The 20914-nt window shown below is 36.7% G+C and overlaps 1 protein-coding gene and 1 long non-coding RNA gene across 2 annotated transcripts; one reads left to right on the plus strand and one right to left on the minus strand.

Moving 5' to 3' along the window:
• Nucleotides 1–3483: 3483 nt before the first annotated feature.
• Nucleotides 3484–14583, minus strand: LOC125664284 (uncharacterized). The gene is made up of 5 exons (XR_007365806.2): nucleotides 14319–14583; nucleotides 13218–13369; nucleotides 12555–12655; nucleotides 8364–8456; nucleotides 3484–3574 (listed from the first exon to the last, which is right to left on the minus strand). It is a non-coding gene; the product is annotated as an uncharacterized LOC125664284 (long non-coding RNA).
• Nucleotides 5233–8333, plus strand: LOC125664260 (E3 ubiquitin-protein ligase TRIM71-like). Its single transcript, XM_056152554.1, has one exon. It carries the CDS (start codon nucleotides 5233–5235, stop codon nucleotides 6886–6888), a length of 1656 nt encoding a protein of 551 aa, XP_056008529.1. The 3' UTR covers nucleotides 6889–8333.
• Nucleotides 14584–20914: the final 6331 nt, after the last annotated feature.

The raw sequence follows: 20914 nt of genomic DNA on the forward strand, positions 1-20914 counted from the left end.
TAAAATAATTTAAAAGTATTGGGATTTTCACCATAAGTTTGATCATTTTTATTATTATTATTTTTTTTCTCTTCGAAATGCACCCGTGACCGTAGGCCTAGTTGTCAATGATACATAATCGTATCATAATTTAGGTCTATCTAACTTCTCCAAAATTAAATTTAATAATATTTGCACTGTTTATTTTCAAAAAGCAACAACGCTAATTACAGTTGTTTACAGAAGTGACATTACCAAATAGTGTTTAGATAGTGATCCCATGTAAACATTATTTACTCGCAGATTTCATACTCGCTTTCCTCGCTACATTTGGGTCGCTATTTGTATGCACTGGTGGCTAAAAGATATAAGACTCGGAAAATTTGTCAACATCGAAATAAATGTTATCCATGGTAAATAAATTATGCCCCCAAAACCCGAGTTTTTAAAAATATCTAACACTACTTTTACAACAAGTTGATCGACGAAGGTCGCATATGACGTCACTGTACCACGTGACTACCTATCTAATTAACTAGGCTTTTTGAAATCGAGGCTTAGATTTAAGTCCGTATTGTGGCTAATTATCGCAGTACTTCAGCGAACGAACTATTACAATTAATTTCTATAAGCATAAGGAAGACAAAATCCATATAATTTTGTATACTTTGAAAACACGATATGTGTCCTTTAACGATATCGTGCTTCCATAAAATACCCAGGTTTAAATGTCCAAGTCAGCCGTTGACTGTGAAAGTTCGTCGTTCTCGCAAAGTCCAATAGTAAGATCATATGAAGAGAAATCTTCGTCACAAAGAATGGGCGGAGCGGAGCATATTCTTTGTGACGAAGATTTCTCTTCATATGATCTTACTGACTTAAAACAGAACCCAACCAATGAAATCAATGTTTTAAAATAAACCCCACCCATTAAGTGTGCAACAATAGTGTCATGCCCGAGTTGACGGTTTTGATAAGGGAGCCGCTGTACAAATCGAGCACAATTCCCGTGAAAATCAAACACGCATACTTTCAAAATGGACAGTCAATGATCAATCAAGTCGGGTTTTGCTAGATGTAAAGGAAATTGATTTTGCCATACTAGCTAGGAGGGTGGGATGGAGAATATTTTAAAGCCACCAATTGATGAACATTCCTACTCAAACGTGTCAAAGTTTGTATCATAATGTGGCAAATAACGATCGTTTTTCTGCACCCTTGAGTTCGGAGGAAATCGCTGAGAAAAAGTTGAAAACAAGGCAAAGTGAAATATGTCTATCAAGTTGTGGAAGGATTTGGCGCAGAACAGAAATTTGCAAATTTTAACCCATTTGAAGAGATTTCATCGTCCATACAGAGATATATCTGCGTGTGGAGTACAAAATGTTTGTCAGTTCCGAAAAGTTTTTTTTTTTTTTTAAACTTATTCACAAAGGCGATCCAAAAAAAAAAAAAATTACAGTCGGAATTTGAATTTTAAAAATGTGAATTACAAATACGATGACATTAACTGGAATTTTTGTTTTTATATGGTGTATCAATGCTTGTTTTGGTTTATTCTGCAAAACCAAAACAGTAACGCCCATTTTACAGTTTCTTGCAAAATGAACCAATCAAACACTCTAAAGTAGCTGCAAAATAGAGCGATTCTTCACCACGAAGAATCAATTCTTTGCGAGATTTCGGGGTGTTTGATTGGCTGAAAAAGTGGGTTATGTTCTAATAGCATCCTCGTAAAATTCACATTATCAAAGAGACGGGCGGTCCTTCTCTCACTCGTGCGCTATGCACACTCGTGACAGAAGACCACCCATCTATTTGATAATGTGAATATTACTCGGATGCTAGAAGATAACCATTACAAATTTTATGCCCTTTGCTTTGTAACAGAGATATTTTTATGCCTCTGATGGGATTTAAACCCGGGTCTTTGGCACACGTCCAGCACTCTTAACTAATGAAGCTAAATGGTTAACCCACTTGTCAGAGCTCGTAGGAATGCCATATCACTGATACTACCAAAACAATTTTGCTTTATATTCCCCTAAACTTTAATTTCACATGTCAAACTCAATATTTCTCTTTATTCTCTGCCATGTTGAACACGAGATGTCCCCGCTAAAATCAGTAAAATTTTCCATCACGTCACTGTCGTGCTCAACACCAGTGTCATGAAATACACGATTTACAACTCTAGCAACTCGCGTCAATCAAACGTGCACTCGGACATTCATCTAATATGGCTAAATATGGCGGACACCGAGAATTCTACATGTAGATTTCATCTTCGCTAGCCAAGGGTTTTCGGTCCGGGCGGAACATTGTATTGACTATATTTAGAAATTCATGTCGGCTGTCACACAAAGAATCATCCCTGGCCCAGTGATTTTTGAAAGAAGTCACCATATTTCTCAGTTACCCCCACCCATCATTTGAGATTTTTTAATTCCCTTTTGCCAAAAGGTTGGCTGAAAATATGCAAAGTTTACGGACACACAGACGAACAGATGTATACCTGTTTCAGTTTTTCCATAATCAGAACAATACGTGCTATACCTATTTTGATAACACTTATGTCAACTCTTACTTTATATTACATAAGTTTGACTTCATGTTCCATCTCTATGCTTGTGTCACATCTTTTCCGTAATTAGGACAATATCTGTGATATTTAGTAATTGAATTATGTAAACTCTTTATCATCTCATTTTAAACTACATGGGTTTGACTCGCCCGACTTCATGTTTGTCGCAAGACGAGCTTGATGACAAAGGGCATAAAGTTGATGGCCGTGATGTCACCTCAGAATGACATTGTGTGCTTTTTTTTTTTTAGCATTATCACGAAATTATTTTACACAGAATCCTGTGGGTTACAATAGGTCCTCAGTACCCCTTGCTTGTCGTAAGAGGCAACTAAACGGGGCGATTCTTAGGATGAGACCGCAAACACAGAGGCCCCGTGTCACAGCAGGTGTGGTATGATAAAGATCGCTCCCTGCTCTAAGACCGTAAGCGCCGAGCATCTATGCACATGTAGGTCTAAAGTTTGCAGCCCTTCACCAGCAATGGTGACGTCACCATATGAGTGAAAAATTCTACAATACACAATGGGTACCGTAAAATTTTCACTGAATGCATACAAAATATGTCCAGTTCAAACTAGTAAAATATGGGGTTTTTATTTATTAAATTCACAATCTAATTAAAATCAGACTTCTTAGATCCGCGTCGTATACTCTCCTATTATAGCGATTGTGAGCGTATCCTTGGTTCTGATTTTAATTAGATTGTAAAATTCAGGTCTTTGTATAATTCTTTGTAATACACTGCCCGGATTCTCATATTTCCCGAGTGTGTGGTGTGGTGTTGCACTTCTTGTTGGTTTCGCGGAATATGTATAACCTCCTTAACAACATATGTCATTAAATAAATCTCTGCAAGGAAGTCTTTTTTAAAAAATAAAACCTAAAGTATTCAGGAAATAAAACTCGAACAGGTAAAATAGGATAAGCTCGCATGCGCGAGTGCAACAGAACTTTAATCACACACGTGTACATGGATATCTGGAGATTCATTATTCCACTCAACTCAACCTACAACAGAAAAAAAGTTAATCATATTGATATCTACAAATCACGTGTAACGTATTTCATGCCATTCTCTCACCAGAGGGCGCATTACGCATGCTTCACCGACACGTTTAAAAATAAACAGGTACGTAACTTGTTGTTTACCTGTACACAGGTGAGCAATTTACGGTAAACGCATAACAGGAAAGTAAAGCTTGCGTAATGCGCCCTCTGGCGAGATAATGATTTCATGCCCCTACAAGCAATATATGCACTTATGATTTGTTAAAATTAAAAAAAAAAAAAAACCCGACTTCCTAAAATGATTTGTTCGTGGGAGATGGGTGTCGAGACTAAAACGGTATAAAATAAATACCATGATTTACTTTGTATAGGCAACACAACAATCTCAGATGTTTTACGTAAGGGTTAATGTACAAGTATCGCTCCATTGCTTTTAAGGAATGGAGTTAGTACATTGACCCACTTTTAAAAAATCCACCTTTGCTTAATTAATAAAAATTAAACTTTGTGCATTTTAATCATGTCTTACGTTTTTCATTCTTTTATATCTACTTGTATAAAGGTTGACCTACTTTCCGAACACTCCATTCCTGAAAAATAATGGAGTGTTCGAACAAAAGAATGACGTCATAGGTGGATTTTAAACCGGTAGTAATGCCCTATTGCCAAATGCCCCGCAAGAGAAGTAAAAGTCATCGTTCTTTCAGAAATGACCTTGAAAACGAAAGTCCCGTGTCATGGTGGGCGTTGGCACGATAAAGAACCATCACTGCTACCGCCCTTACATGTTGAATTATGTCTATATGAAAAACTATAAACGAAATAAATTCAGATCCAATAGAGGTGGTCCAGTTTTACTGAGGTTTTTATTGTAGAGCAAAAATGACGCCTTCCTGAATACCCCCCCCCCCCCCCCCCCCCCCCCCCCCACATCAACACACTTGGGACCTATTTCGTTTATGTTTGTTCAACGCAAGACTATTTGTGTACATGGGGTCGAATTTCAAAATACAAAAAGTACATGTATAATCTAAAAAATAATTTCAAGTATTCATTGTATATTTGATTGGAATTTTATCTATTTATTTTATTTTTTATTTATTTGGTTTTTTTTTATGCAAGGCAATTCTATCTTCTGACGTAAATGTTGACATAGCTGCCTAGCTACCCAACACGAACTAGATCAAAACAAACTTTTAAACTATTTACACAAGCGACAACAGTAGATAATTTATACAGACTGACGTGTCGCACAGGTATTTAATCACAGGACTAAACGGGAGGTCGAAATAACAAGGTGGCCATGTTGGATTTTAAGGTGAGACGAAATGATACGCATTCTAACATTGTAGTGTCATTAATATCGATATTTATGTGAACAATGAGATAAATCTGATCACTTAGATAGTAATTTGTGATCAATGGAACAGATCTGCTCACTTTGTTCAAAATTTAAAAAAATTCGGGGGGGGGGGGGGGGGGGGGGGGGGGTGGTGGTAATATCGATACCTCGTAAAAACGTTTCATTTGAAATATTACATTTATTTATACCATTTTGTAATTTTAGCTTGTCACTTGTTTTGACCTGTCAAAATCTTCATTAAATATTTCCTTTTTTTTATTGACAGTAAACCTCTCGTGTGATCCCGGCATTAGAAATGCATCCCCGGCGCAGTGCTCAGGAAGTCCTACTGTGTGACCTCTGTGAAACTGTCCCCCTACAGAGTCACTGTGAACTTTGTAATATAAATCTATGTGTTAACTGTGCAGGAAAGCATGTCTCAGACTCGTCTAAACGACACAAAGTCGTGCCCTTTTTACACAGAAAATCTACTACTAACTACCCGAAATGTCCAAAACACGCCGACAAACAATGTGAAATGTACTGTGAAAAATGTGACGTTCCTGTCTGTTCTACCTGCGTCACCTCAGGTAAACACAAAGGTCACGATATATCAGATGTTCTGGAAAAACTCAGCGCTAAAACAGAAAGTTTACAAAAAGATTTAGAGGAACTAGAGAGCAGAATTTATCCCCGATATGAAGAAATGGCGTCCGATGTCCAAACTGAGAAATCCGAGTTAGAAACGAAATACGGGAAACTGACAACAGCTGCCGACCAACAAGGAGAAGCCTTACACCGGGAGGTCACCGCCATTGTCAACCAGCGAAAATCCGACATCCAGGAGATGAAAAATAAACACCTGGACGCGCTAAATAAAAACACAGATGAAATTACACAGAGAATTACAGAACTTAGAAAGATCATTGAGGACCTGAAGAAAATACTGAACACCAAGGACGTCTCTCTAACGTCTACTTACAAATCTAGGAATGGTGAGTTCCGACAATTACCTCCTAAAGTCCGAGTCACATTACCGAGTTTATCTCCTCAGAAAATAAACACAGAAAAGCTCCGTGAAATGTTTGGTTCTTTGTCGCCATTATCCATTAACACAGAACAAGGCTACACAATGAAGTCAGCAGAAGCTGTATCGTCTCCTCCAGTCAAACCACTGCTTGATGAGCCGCGCGTCACCGCCACCATAAACTCTGGGTATAGACACGGACTATTCAGTGTTAGCTGTCTGAGTGAAGATCAAGTCTGGACATGCGGGGATAACGAAACCATGAAGCTGCTCAACCTCCAGAGTAAACTACTGACATCAATACAAACCAAGTCAGGGAACAAACCAACAGACATAGCAGTGACACGGGACGGAGATCTTGTTTATACTGATGGTAACAATATAAACCTAATTAAGAATAAACAGATACAGACCGTGATCACACTACAGGGGTGGAGATCTCGCAATGTCTGCTGTACCGCGGCTAACGATCTCCTGGTTACCATGGACAGTGATGATAGAAAACCATCCAAAGTCGTGCGTTACTCCGGCTCCACAGAGAAACAAAGCATTCAGTTTGATGATCAGGGTCGTCCTCTCTACTCATCTGGTGGTTATAAATACCTCAGTGAGAACAAGAACCTGGATATCTGTGTGGCTGACTATAGAGCTAGTGCAGTAGTGGTGGTCAATCAGTCAGGAAAACTCCGATTTAGATACACTGGTCATCCCTCTAATACCAAGCAATCATTTGATCCACGCGGCATCACTACAGACAGCCAGAGTCACATCCTGACAGCAAACTATCACCATCACCGTATCCACATCCTAGATCAGGACGGACAGTTCCTCCGTTACATTCACTGTGATTTAGAGCTTCCATGGGGTTTATGTGTGGACATCAGAGACAACCTCTTTGTGGCTGAGTCTCGCACTGCTAAAGTGAGGAAAATCCAATATCTATAAACACAGCGTTAATTACACAGCTCTACAGTGTTAATTACAGCTACCAACACAGTGTTAATTACATCTACCAACACAGTGTTAATTACATCTACCAACACAGTGTTAATTACATCTCTGTGGATTTCAGTGTTAATTACAGCCCTGTGTTGATTACAGCCCTGTGTTAATTACATCCCTGTGTTAATTACATCCCTGTGATTTATGATGTGTAATGTACTTGTGTTTGGTGTTTAAATCTCTCACTGCTGTTTAGTTATCATATCTGTAATATTATATTTTAATGAAACACTGTTAATCTTAGTATACTAATTACTAATTGGACTGTGTTCTAGTTATCTATCTCTATACAATCTTTTGTGGACTGATTTGACTGTGTTACTAGCTATCTATATACAATCTTTTGTGGACTAATTGGACTGTGTTACTAGTTATCTCTATACAATCTTTTGTGGACTAATTGGACTGTGTTACTAGTTATCTATATACAATCTTTTGTGGACTAATTGGACTGTGTTACTAGTTATCTATATACAATCTTTTGTGGACTAATTGGACTGTGTTACTAGTTATCTATATACAATCTTTTGTGGACTAATTGGACTGTGTTACTAGTTATCTATATACAATCTTTTGTGGACTGATTTGACTGTGTTACTAGTTATCTATCTCTATACAATCTTTTGTGGACTAATTGGACTGTGTTACTAGTTATCTCTATACAATCTTTTGTGGACTAATTGGACTGTGTTACTAGTTATCTCTATACAATCTTTTGTGACTAATTGGACTGTGTTACTAGTTATCTCTATACAATCTTTTGTGGACTAATTGGACTGTGTTACTAGTTATCTATCTCTATACAATATTTTGTGGACTGATTTGACTGTGTTACTAGTTATCTATCTCTATACAATCTTTTGTGGACTAATTGGACTGTGTTACTAGTTATCTCTATACAATCTTTTGTGGACTAATTGGACTGTGTTACTAGTTATCTATATACAATCTTTTGTGGACTGATTTGACTGTGTTACTAGTTATCTATCTATATACAATCTTTTGTGGACTAATTTGACTGTGTTACTAGTTATCTATATACAATCTTTTGTGGACTAATTGGACTGTGTTACTAGTTATCTATCTCTATACAATCTTTTGTGGACTAATTTAACTGTATTACTAGTTATCTAACTATATATAATCTTTTAAACATTTATGCAATTTAATGAATGTAAATCAGTGTTTGTGAATACTTTGGAATTTCACACTGTTAGTATATTGTGTGTAGCCTTGAATTATAGTACATCCACTACTGAGTACGTACATGTATGTATATACTTGTATTAATGTGATAAACTACTAATTGAACATTACTGTTTGTTAATTATATATTTCAATATGTGTTTTGATTTTCAATGTATATATTAGATAAACATGACTTAGAGTACAGTCTTACATTATTACTGAGTACTTACTTGGATACATAGTACTGTAACAGAGAGTGACCCCAAATATCCAGTCTTCATCACAGCTGTTTAACATCAATAATGTCACAACACTCCACAGTCCTACAAAATCAACACAAAGTGTAATCTTCTTCCCATCCTAGTGCCAGAAACACTACAGAAAGTATTTTTGCACATGTCAAACTACATAGTCAACAATTATTTGTTTTTCAGAAACTAGTTATCTTAAAAAAGTTCAGTCTATTACAGTGTGCTATATTTACATGTTTATATAATATAATATATAAATGTAACAGGAAGAAGAAAAGTTATGACTGGACCAGGAATCAAACCCGAGACCCTGTATTACTAGTCAGGTGCTCTAATCACCGAGCTCTCCAGATTGATATCCACGGCACAAATAGACAAAATCACACCATTTACTAGTAATTCTGTACTGATATGCTGCACTTGTATTTATAGTAAGAACATTCTATTGCTGATTTTGAAAATTTTATAGTAGCTCACCAGAGCCAAAGTGAGCCTTTCCAATCAAAATTTGTCAATTGTTATTCACTTTTTACATTTTCATCTTCTTCTGCAGAACCACTTGGCTAATTTTAATCAAAACTTGGTATAAATCATCCTTAGATGAAGGGGATTCAAGTCTGTTCAATTAAAGGGCATGTCCTCGTACAATTTGAATTTTCAAAAAGAGGCAGCACCACATTTTACAGCATCATCACAACATAGTGTTTAAGGAGCATCCTCATGTTTAGGAAGGAACATCCTCATGTTTAGGAAGGAACATACACGTGTTTAGGAAGGGACATACACGTGTTTAGGAAGGAACATACACGTGTTTAGAAAGGGGCATACTCATGTTTAGGAAAGGACATACTCATGTTTAGGAAGGGGCATACACGTGTTTAGGAAAGGACATACTCATGTTTAGGAAGGGACATACTCATGTTTAGGAAGGGGCATACTCATGTTCAGGAAGGGACATATTCATGTTTAGGAAGGGACATACTCATGTTTAGGAAGGGACATACTCATGTTTAGGAAGGGGCATACTCATGTTCAGGAAGGGACATATTCATGTTTAGGAAGGGGCATACTCATGTTTAGGAAGGGACATACACATGTTTAGGAAGGAACATACTCATGTTTAGGAAGGGACATACTCGTGTTTAGGAAGGGACATACTCGTGTTTAGGAAGGAACATACTCATGTTTAGGAAGGGACATACTCGTGTTTAGGAAGGAACATACACATGTTCAGGAAGGGACATACACATGTTCAGGAAGGGGCATACTCATGTTTAGGAAGGGACACACTCATGTTTAGGAAGGGACATACACATGTTTAGGAAGGGACATACACATGTTTAGGAAGGGACATACTCATGTTTAGGAAGGGGCATACGCGTGTTTAGGAAGGGACATATTCATGTTTAGGAAGGAACATACACGTGTTTAGGAAGGGGCATACACATGTTTAGGAAGGAACATACACGTGTTTAGGAAGAGACATACACGTGTTTAGGAAGGGGCATACTCGTGTTTAGGAAGGGACATACTCGTGTTCAGGAAGGGACATACTCATGTTTAGGAAGGGACATACTCATGTTTAGGAAGGGACATACTCATGTTTAGGAAGGGGCATACTCATGTTCAGGAAGGGACATATTCATGTTTAGGAAGGGGCATACTCATGTTTAGGAAGGGACATACACATGTTTAGGAAGGGGCATACTCATGTTCAGGAAGGGACATATTCATGTTTAGGAAGGGGCATACTCATGTTTAGGAAGGGACATACTCGTGTTTAGGAAGGGACATACTCGTGTTTAGGAAGGGACATACTCATGTTTAGGAAGGGACATACTCATGTTTAGGAAGGGACATGCTCATGTTTAGGAAGGGGCATACACATGTTTAGGAAGGAACATACACGTGTTTAGGAAGGGGCATACACGTGTTTAGGAAGGGACATATTCATGTTTAGGAAGGAACATACACGTGTTTAGGAAGGGGCATACACGTGTTTAGGAAGGGGCATACACGTGTTTAGGAAGGGACATATTCATGTTTAGGAAGGAACATACTCGTGTTTAGTAAAGAACATACTCATGTTTAGGAAGGGACATACTCATGTTCAGGAAGGATGTTTAGGAAGGGGCATACTCATGTTTAGGAAGGGCCACACTCATGTTTAGAAAGGGGCATACTCATGTTTAGGAAGGGGCATACATGTGTTTAGGAAGGAACCCATTGCTGCCCCATCATAGCCCTAGTGGCCATGATATTAACAAACCTAAATCTGCCATTATGTCAAGAAGCTTTCATGTCAATTTGTAATTTCTTAGCCCAGTGGTTCTTGAGAAGATCTTTTAAAGATTTTCTTTATTATTTATTTGTATGTATAACTTTGATCCCTATTGTGGCCCCATCCTACCTCTGGGGGCCATGACTTTAACAAACTTGAATTTGTACAATGTCAGAAAGCTCTCATGTAACTCTCAGCTTTTCTAGCACAGTGGTTCTTGAGAAGATTTTTTAAAAAATTCCCTATATATTTTCAAGCAAGACTTTGATCCCTTATTGTGGCCCCATCATAGCCCAGGAGACCATGATTTTTAAAAATTTAAATTTGCACAAGGTCAAAAAGCTTTCATGTAAATCTCAGCTTTTATGGCCCCGTGGTTCTTGACAGGAAGCTTTAAAAGATTTTTCCTTTATATTTTCACGCAAGACTTTGATCCCGTATTGTAGCCCCATCCTACCCCTGGGTGCCATGATTTTAACAAACTTGAATTTGCACTATGTCAGGAAGTTTTCATGTAACTCTCAGCTTTTCAGGTCTAGTGGTTCTTGAGAAGATTTTTAAAGATTTTCCCAATATATTTGTATGTAAAACTTTGATCCCCTATTGTGGCCCCATCCTACTCCTGGGGGCCATGGTTTTTACAAATTCAAATTTGCACAATGTCAAAAAGCTTTCATGTAAATCTCAGCTTTTCAGGTCCAGTGGTTCTTGAGAAGAAGATTTTTAAAAAATTTCCCTATATATTTATATGCAAAACTTTGATCCCCTACCCCAGAGGCCATCATTTTAACAAACTTGAATCTGCACTATGTCAGGAAGCTTTCATGTAAATCTCAGCTTTTCTGGCCCAGTGATTCTTCAGAAGATTTTTAAAGGAACTGATTCATGATTTTTGAAAAAAAATATTTTTTCATTTTTGATGTTAATCATTGAAAATATAACTCATTTCATGTTGACATCCAAAATGTTGACCTTCTGAATGCAAGAATAAAAGCAATATTTTAGCCTTAAATCTGTGTTACACTGTATGTAAACAAAGACTCGAGTCTTTTTATGTACACAAACAAACCAGTGAAATATTAACTTTGTAATATAAAGCATCTTAATTTTGCATGGTCACAAATTTTAACTTTTAGATGACACATTTCACCCAAAGAATGCTTGAAATGTGAAAGATATAACAAACTTAGATCAATAGCCATTTCATTGGAAAATTTTGTAATCACTAATATACAGCAATCTTTGTTTACAAAACAAATAATAAACTCTCTAAAATGAGCTTCTATGATAATGTATAACATTAATTTTTATGTAAAATCTTTTACACACATTAGACCAGTAGATTATGATCATTAAAAGTGACAAACAAAATTTTGGGGAAAATTGTGAATCAGTCCCTTTAGATGACCCCACCCAATTTTTGCGATTATCTCCCCTTTGAATGAGGCATGACCCTTCATGTGGACAAACTTGAAAGCCCTTCACCCAAAAATGCTTTGTTCCGAGTTTGGTTGAAATTGGCCCAGTGGTTCTGGAGAAGATGTCTAAAATGTTAAAAAGTTTACAGACAGACAGATGGACAACAGGTTCACTTGAGCTTTCAGTTCAGGGGAGCTAACAAGAGGCCCATGGGTCACCATCCTATTTTTTGCCACTTCTTGATTATCTCCCCTTCACAGAGGGTGAGACCCTTCATTTGATCACTTTTGAATCCTTTATCTAAGGATTCTCTGTACAATTGCACCCAGTGATTGTAGCGAAGTTGAAAACGTGTCAAGTTTACAGACGGATGAACAGACAGACGGGTGGCAGACAAGAGGTGATCAGAGAAGCCCACTCTAGTGAGCTGAAAACAGGAAATTTCACTGCTCCATACAAAAGCTAGTCACCAGAAATGGATCACATGATAAGAGAACCTCTTTCTGCTTTTAGGCGATAGGAACTGCTCCTACTGTAGGGTGTAATAGCTAGTCTTTTGAGGCCCAGGAAGCTGAAAAACCAAATTAACAATGAATACTGGAAATCACCAAAATCAGAAAGGTCAATGAAAGTTTGAGCAAATTAAAAATCCTTCATAAATTATGTCAAGGGAATTTTGAAAAGCAAACCAGTTTGTTATGTTTCATGACAGAATATAAATGTTGAGTGACTTAAAACCTCAGTATTAGTTAAAGGTAAAGGCTAGAAAATCTATAATAATTTTCCTATATTGGTCCTGTCCTAGAGTCTGGCCCTGACAGGGGTAAAGAATATTACAATTTAAAGTACAGAAATTTTCATACACCATAACAAGGCATTTAGTTGGTAAACCCTCCTATACACATTATCTGAACACTCGGGCATACAGACATTGCTGTACCATAATACGTCCCATCTAAAGACAGACATACAGACATTGCTGTACCATAATAGGTCCCATCTTAAGACAGACATACAGACATTGCTGTACCATAATAAACCCCATCTAAAGACGGGTATCTAAAATTGTTCAATTGTTAAAGTACGACAGACAAAACACAATGATGGATGCAGACCAATAACAACTAGGTCACCTGAGTCACTATAGCTCCTCTTCGTGGATGTCTACACATAAGCCGGCTACAAGATCTCCTGTCCTGTGTTGTTATCCCTATGATGTTCCATTTGTATCCAGTCTCTTCTGTCTCAATGGTTCTTCTCCAAGTACCTGAGTCACTCAGGTGACCTAAAAATGCATTCCTATAGAGTCAGGTACATGAAATCAACTGTTAACTAGATATTGATTTTATGAAAAACAAATGTCTCCCCAGTTCCCTTAATTAAAAGTGCTCCAAATGCAACCCCCTCCCCTTAATCTACTGCATGATATGGAGGAGAAAGCATGAACTGGAACAAAGCCATTATGAACTCCAATAAGCCACATAGGAGAAGTTCACAATCTATTTTACACCCTTCATCCCTCAGATCCACTATAAATTTAAGGATAACAATTGGATCCCCCAGTCCCTACAATATGCACATCTGCAAATGGCATTGAAGTACTGTACAAAATGTTAAGTCTATTCGATAAGCCTGGTGTAGGAGGAGAAGTGTTCACAAGCTATTTTAACATCCTCCACACCTCCTGGATCCACTATAACTTTTAGAAAAATAATTGGATCCTCCTGTCCCGACAATATGCACATCTACAACTGGCAAATCTATCAGGTAAGCTATATTATTAAGGAGAAGTATTCACAAGCTATTCACATCCTCCACCCCTCTTAAATCCAACTTTTAGGAAAATAATTGGATCTTCTCGTCCTGACAATATGCACATCTACAAATGGCAATGAAACATTGTACAAAGTTTCAATTCTGTCCAATAAGCCATATACTGTACAAGGAGAAGCGTTCACAAGATTTTGTGACAGACAGACAGTCGGACGAAGAGGGGAGACATAACTATGTAGGTATATATACATGACATATAATTAGATGTAAACTGAAGCAACACGTGCAGTTATAATTCATATCTCAGACTAATGACCAAATTGACAGCATTCAAACAACATTATGTAAAATAACATCATTAGCATGTGTTGTATTATAATTCACATAGTCTAAGGGAGGTAACTGTAATACCTGCCTTCATGCTCATTACAGTCTCTACTTAATATGAGAAAAATGAATACTTCTCTGGTTCTTCTTACGGCAAATGTGGACTCCTAACTCCCACTGACTGCAACACTCTAGCAATGTTTATCAACGCGTTCAGCCTCCAACAGCAGGTAAGGCCAAATGATGGGCTGGTGAGTTTATGACAATTTCTTCTGTCCCCTAATACTCCTCTTTAATACAAGTCCCTTAAAAAATTCAGTGACAAGTTATGACCAAAATTGAGAATGTAAATGAGGCTGAAATGATTGAGTCACAAATATTGTCAGCTGTGAATGTCAAGACCCTCAGGAGAAATGTTTACAACAATGACATGCACAATAACCTCCTGTATTCTGGGGTGGGGGTGGGGGGACTGAGTCATTCTTGTAGCCAGCAACACAAACTGTGTACTCTTTCAATGAAACTCACCTCAAAGCAAGACATGGTTACTAACTAGATGAGGGCACTCTCCATCACAGCTGTGGTCTAGAGGTGTGAGAGACAGATCTTGCAATGCAGGGTACCTGTAAAGTGCAAAACGAAACAAAATATACCGAAACGAAACCTACCGAAACAGATTGTATAACCGAACTCTTTTAATTATAATAATTAAAAATGGTATCTTAGGCCCCTGTGAAAGTTACCACATACAAATAAAATTCGCCTCCCCTTTGATGTAGGCTTTCAGCTTGACTGATACAAAGTTTTAAAAGTTGGAAGGGTGGGGGTGAGTAAACACAAAGTACATATCCAAAGTTGATTAAATACCATGTGCAATTAGTTTTGGATCCATACATTTCAGAACAGAGGGTTACAGTCTCAGATGTCTGGGTAAACACACTGACGAGGGGTAGGGTCGCCGGCGTTGGATCCACCTTTGGGCATACAGTTACATTGTTTGAAGAAGCTGGTGTCTGAGAAAGTTGAAAGCAGGAAGAGCTCTTAACCTCTTATTTTATTTCTAACTGCTGAGGTGCGAGTATTTTCAATAATGGATAAAATTGAATAGTATACCATATTATATGAATGCAATTCGGTAAGATATACATGTATATACATGTATTATTAATAATTATTATTGATATGTAGTGAGTCTAAAGATAACTCTATACATTTGGGGTGTTGCTAGGATGGGGTATTGCAAATGGGATGGAAAACGGAAATTCTTTTATGCAATAATATAAAGAGGAGGTCAGCATTTTGTAAAATCAAAAGGATTATGAACAAGGGAAGCAGAAATTACAAAGAGAACGGGAGGAATGCATACTCAGAATCCACCGTTTGATATACTACATACAAATACAACTACATACAAATACACAATATCCACATGTATAGATTCGTCTTTAGAACAAAAATACTGAAACAAGTATATATGCCAATTATTAAAATTTAAAGAGTTCGGTTATACAATCTGTTTCATTTCGATTCGTTGGGTTTCGTCTCGGTAGATTTTGTTTCGCCCTGTACAGGTACCCTGCAATGCATCACATCATAGGGAATGAGTTAACCTGTGTTAGGGATGGTATGGCAGAACTCCTCTGAGAGAGACCTTGAGGTACAGGAGGTAACCACTGACCTGGACTGTGCTGCTGGTCAAGCTTCACATTGACCTTCTGCCTGGATGGGCTTACACTGTATGTAGAAAAAAAAAAACCCACTGACACTCATCACTATACTTGTCTGAGAGAACGAAACTTAATAAAAGAGAAAAAAAAAAACTTTTACAACTTTTAGCCTGGAAGAAAGGCTAAAACAAAAGACATTTGTATAACAGATGTAGGGAGGAGATTAAGGTAATTCCACCCTCCTGTGACATCATAAAATTTTACACAATCAATGATTAATGGATGATTTCATAATTACCATAAATATGTTGGAGTCTTTTCTAATGGTTATTGTAAAACAGCTTGTCAAAAATAAAATATTTCAAAAGTTTTACTTATATATCAATAATCAATAACATTTTTCAAAATATTGATTCCAAGGGCAATAACTCCGTTTTCATTGAATCCTTTAAATTATCAAGTTCATTATGTGATAGATTTTCCTTACAGAAATTTTGAATAGTTTTTCATGAAATTATTATACTACATGTATTATATCATTTTAACCAGTCATTGTGAAATTTTCAGGGCCGTAAATTACATGGAGGCGGAGGAGGCAGCTGCCTCCTCCAACTTTTGAGCCAAAAAAAAATTAAAATTTAAAGTTCGTTAGAATTTATGTTGTTTCCAATAACTAAGAACATGATACCTCCCTTAAAAAGCATTCCAAATCTTTCTTTTAGAATGAGTTAGTCAAGTAACATCTTAGAAGGCCCTAGAATCAAGGATTTTGCACGAAACGTGTTCAGTGTGCACAAAATGTGCACATTTTGATGGAGCGAGTAGGAATGAATGGACCCACGGGTGATGGAAAGAGGAGCGAATCGTAATCAACCGTGGGTTTCCGATGATGACTGTTAAGTACCGACATTCATATTCTACACAGTACTCTCTATTTAGGTCAAGATGTAGCTCGTTCTCTTTCTCTTTTTTATTTTTGAAATATTTAAGATTATTGAAACCAGTAGGGACATATTCAGATATTTTCATTCCATCACATTTTCTCACCTCTCTTACAAACATTTCATTTTTTGTTGTTGCTTCATTTCAACTTTGATTCTATTTCACACTTTGTTATTTTCTTATTTAACATGTTTAATTTGTTATTTGCTACTATTTACAATATCAATCAATCCTAAATCATTAATAAATTGTAAACTCTTTACTGTTGTTTTCATTTGGATGTGTTGACCATAGTTCAGAAATAACGATACCTGGGTTGAATTTTACTAGAGCCAGTGTTAACAGGGCATTTGATCACCCGAGTTACTGCCCCTGATATACTGGTTCCGGTTAGAGAATTTTGGTCGTTGTGACCCTTTACAGAATTTGGGTTCCCGTGGCCAAGATTAACATTACAGTAGTAATGTTATGATATGCTCTGTAAATCGGCCTTGGTAGTTTAGTGGTTAGATCACCTAACTAATAATGTAATATTGGTCCCTGGCTCAATACCCAACTGTGCCAAAGGCTTTTCTCTCCTTTGCAACAGCGATGTCCAGCTAAACAACTTAATTGCTAAACATAATAGGTAATTTACTTTTTTTACTTGCCACACTCAGGAACTATCAAAATATGCTAACCTTAGAATTATACCGACCCCAAGATCTATTCTAGAAACGAGACAGAATGCAGGTTAAATATACGTGAAATGTCATGAAAAAATATATATTGCAAAACATCACGTATGTCCTTAATCGTAATATATATATATATACACACACTCATGTATATATATCATTACTACAGTAATTTGATCTGAAGAGTCGGATCACGTCGAGTTGACAGGTGCGGATCATCAGATCACAAGAGACGCGAAGCGTCGAGTTTGATCTGATGATCCGCGCCTGTCAACGAGACGTGATCCAGCTCTTCGGATCAAGTTACTGTAGTAATGATAAATTTATTATATACCCCCTTCTGCATTTTAAATCCACATTTATAACATGATAAATGTAATCCAAATTATCAAAAACACAGACATACCATGAAATTATGTTTTGTGTACGTAGTTTTGTTTTGTGACGCGGTCAATATTTTTCACAAATAACGTTGCGTTTATGCATTGTGACGTCATTGTGACGGCATCAGTTTCAGAGGATACTGATACGGAATCAGAAAACCACAGTGTGGTGATCCGGAAAACCGGATCACACGATGTGAAATCCACAGTATCAAAGAACGATACATTGATGGGTATATAATAAATAATAAGAACACTTTGTGACTCCGTCCTTCCCCAGGCCCAGGGGTCATCTCATGATGAATAAACTTGAATTTACAGTGAATGAGGATGCTCATCCGAGATCTACAGCATTATCTTATTTAAAACATTTAAACCTCAATTTTGTGTATTCCTCCTTTATCAATCTACCTTAATTGAACCCAAAAGTCGTGTTGTGAACACACTTGTGACCCCACCTTGAACCCGAAAGACCAAATTTAAATAACCCTCTCGTTTCCACAGAAATAAACCTATGCAAACATGAATTTGACAATCCGGGATAGAATCCAGCAGATTATTAAATAAATGTAAAACCTATTTTTTTTATACAACTCAGACATAGATAAATAGCCAGACAATTCAATAATACCTGATAGTACTGTACCTAGTCAATTTTACTAAGTACCAGCAAATATCCCTCAATTAAGCTTTCCTTCAGATTCGCATCCATTTCCGTTTTCATGTCGTCTGTTTCGTAAAGAAAGACAACTCTTGTAGATGTTTTAGTGGTATGAAATGAACACGGAAGGACTTGCATTTTAGCGAATAAATCAGTGGCGGATCCAGAAAATTCTCAAGAGGATCAATAAGGGGGTGGGGGGGTCAAAGATAGTGAAATGGCAAATAATTGTGATAGTTGGACTTTTGTTTTATTATTGTACATTATACTTTGATTTAATTCAAATTTTCATTAATTCAAGCTTGCATTCATTCATGAATGCACAGCGCTAAGTACTAACTATTACAGTGTTTTGTGTGTTTGTGTGTTTAAATGAACATAAATACCCCTATTTCTTACAATGGTTAGCCTAAGTCCAGGTCCCAGATATTGAATAACCTAGGTGAGAGTATGTACATTTTAATAGGTAATGTACTGGGTTTAAATTTCTATTGGCTGGTTATTTGTATTTTGGCCAATGGTAGACCCTGCGGGAATTTCAGGGGTGTTTTCAGGTATTTTTTCAAAGTGAGTTGCTAGACCAGTAGAGGAATAGTTTGTCTTACATAGGTGTGACTACTACATTTCATAAATCTAAAAGTACTTGTTCTATATACATCATCTCAGTTTACCAGTAAGTAAAATAAGCTATTTAAAATCTATAAAATCACTAATTCAGTTCTATAAGTAATTAATGAATGTGAAAAGTTATATTTTAAATAAATTGCCAAACTTGTATGAAAGAGAAGAATGGAAGATGCTAAATGAAAGGCAGAGATAACGAACAGTGATCAATCTCATAACTCCTATAAGCAATACAAAATAGATAGTTGGGCAAACACAGATCCGCCCCTGGACACACCAGAGAGGGGATCAGGTGCCTAGGAGGAGTAAGCATCCCCTGTCGACCAGTCACACTCGCCGTGAGTCCCATATCCTGACCAGGTAAACGGAGTTATCTGTAGTCAAAATCAGTGTGCCAAGAACGGCCAAACAATCGGTATGAAACACATCAGACAGCATTTGATCCAATGTATTGACAAACTAGATCGTTATAACGACCATAGAATTTGTAAATGCTGACATCAATCGAGATTGTTGAAACCCCTGTACCATCAACTTGTTTGTCAGTAGCTTACATCGATTTAAAAACTGACTATATGTTATGAATATCTATTCAGCTATTGCAAGTTTTTATCTTAATTCATGCATCATTGAATAAGAAGGGTTTGTGAATATTGTTATAATTGATATTTTAATAGGTCAATATATAAAGCCCAGTTTTGAGCCAACACTGTATAAGGGGCTAACTCGGTTCCATAAACCGGATGTAATGTACATATAATTGACCTAATCTAATTACTATATTTTAATCACAGAAATAGTGTAAATTATAAATTAATGACCTAAGCATTAATTTCTATTCATTGAATGTTCTGTGTATTGGTTAGTATTGTCTATGTGTTATGTGTATGTTTCTATGTTGCCATTGTTCTAGGGTTGTCATCTCATCTCGTCTATGTTTTATTCCATATGATTTCAAGATGAATAAATGAACTCACTACCCTACAACCATCTTGTGAAATTTATATCCAAGAACGGTTACAAAAATGGCACCCAACGTGGCGACATTTTTCTTTAACAATTCTTTGTTAAATAGAAAGGGGTGCAATCCCCATAACACGCCCTCTAGATTCCACACTGTAAGGTCAAGCAGAGGCATATATATATCTCAGTGAACTTGAAAGATTTCCATTGCTGAATTACTGGTTTCGACTCAAAACATTACATAATCCATCTTCTATCTTATTGAAGGAAGCATATTTAGTGTCAAAGAACCTTCAAAATAAACCATCATGGCTTGCATCTATCCAAAAAATGTTGGATCAGTTATCTGAACTTAGACATATAGATTTATCAAAACTAAGTCCCTGTTCGTTTAAAAAGAAGTTGTCAAATATTATAAAACATTATTAAAAGGAGCAACAAAATAATGGCAAACTAAAAACTTATTCTACTTTCAAAAACAACTTTGGAAGAGAACACTACCTCTCTATTGTTAATAACTTCGATCAGAGGAAGAGTATAACTAAACTCCGCATTTCTGCACATCAATTCAATATTGAAAAGTGAAGACATACAGGACTTCCCCCTGAGTTATATGTTTGCTTGGAAAATTTATTTTTGAAAACAGTAAAAGAACCAATGTATAAACATATGTATTTTCATGTGCATGCAGGTTTTTGGAAGTTGGATGCAATAGAACATTTAAATGTATGAATACAATATGTACATTTATTAACATCTACCTTTACAAAAAAGTATAATGATATTTCATCATCAACAATAGAGACAATGATG

Source organism: Ostrea edulis, chromosome 1, assembly GCF_947568905.1.
Source record: "Ostrea edulis chromosome 1, xbOstEdul1.1, whole genome shotgun sequence".
Lineage (NCBI taxonomy): Eukaryota > Metazoa > Mollusca > Bivalvia > Ostreida > Ostreidae > Ostrea > Ostrea edulis.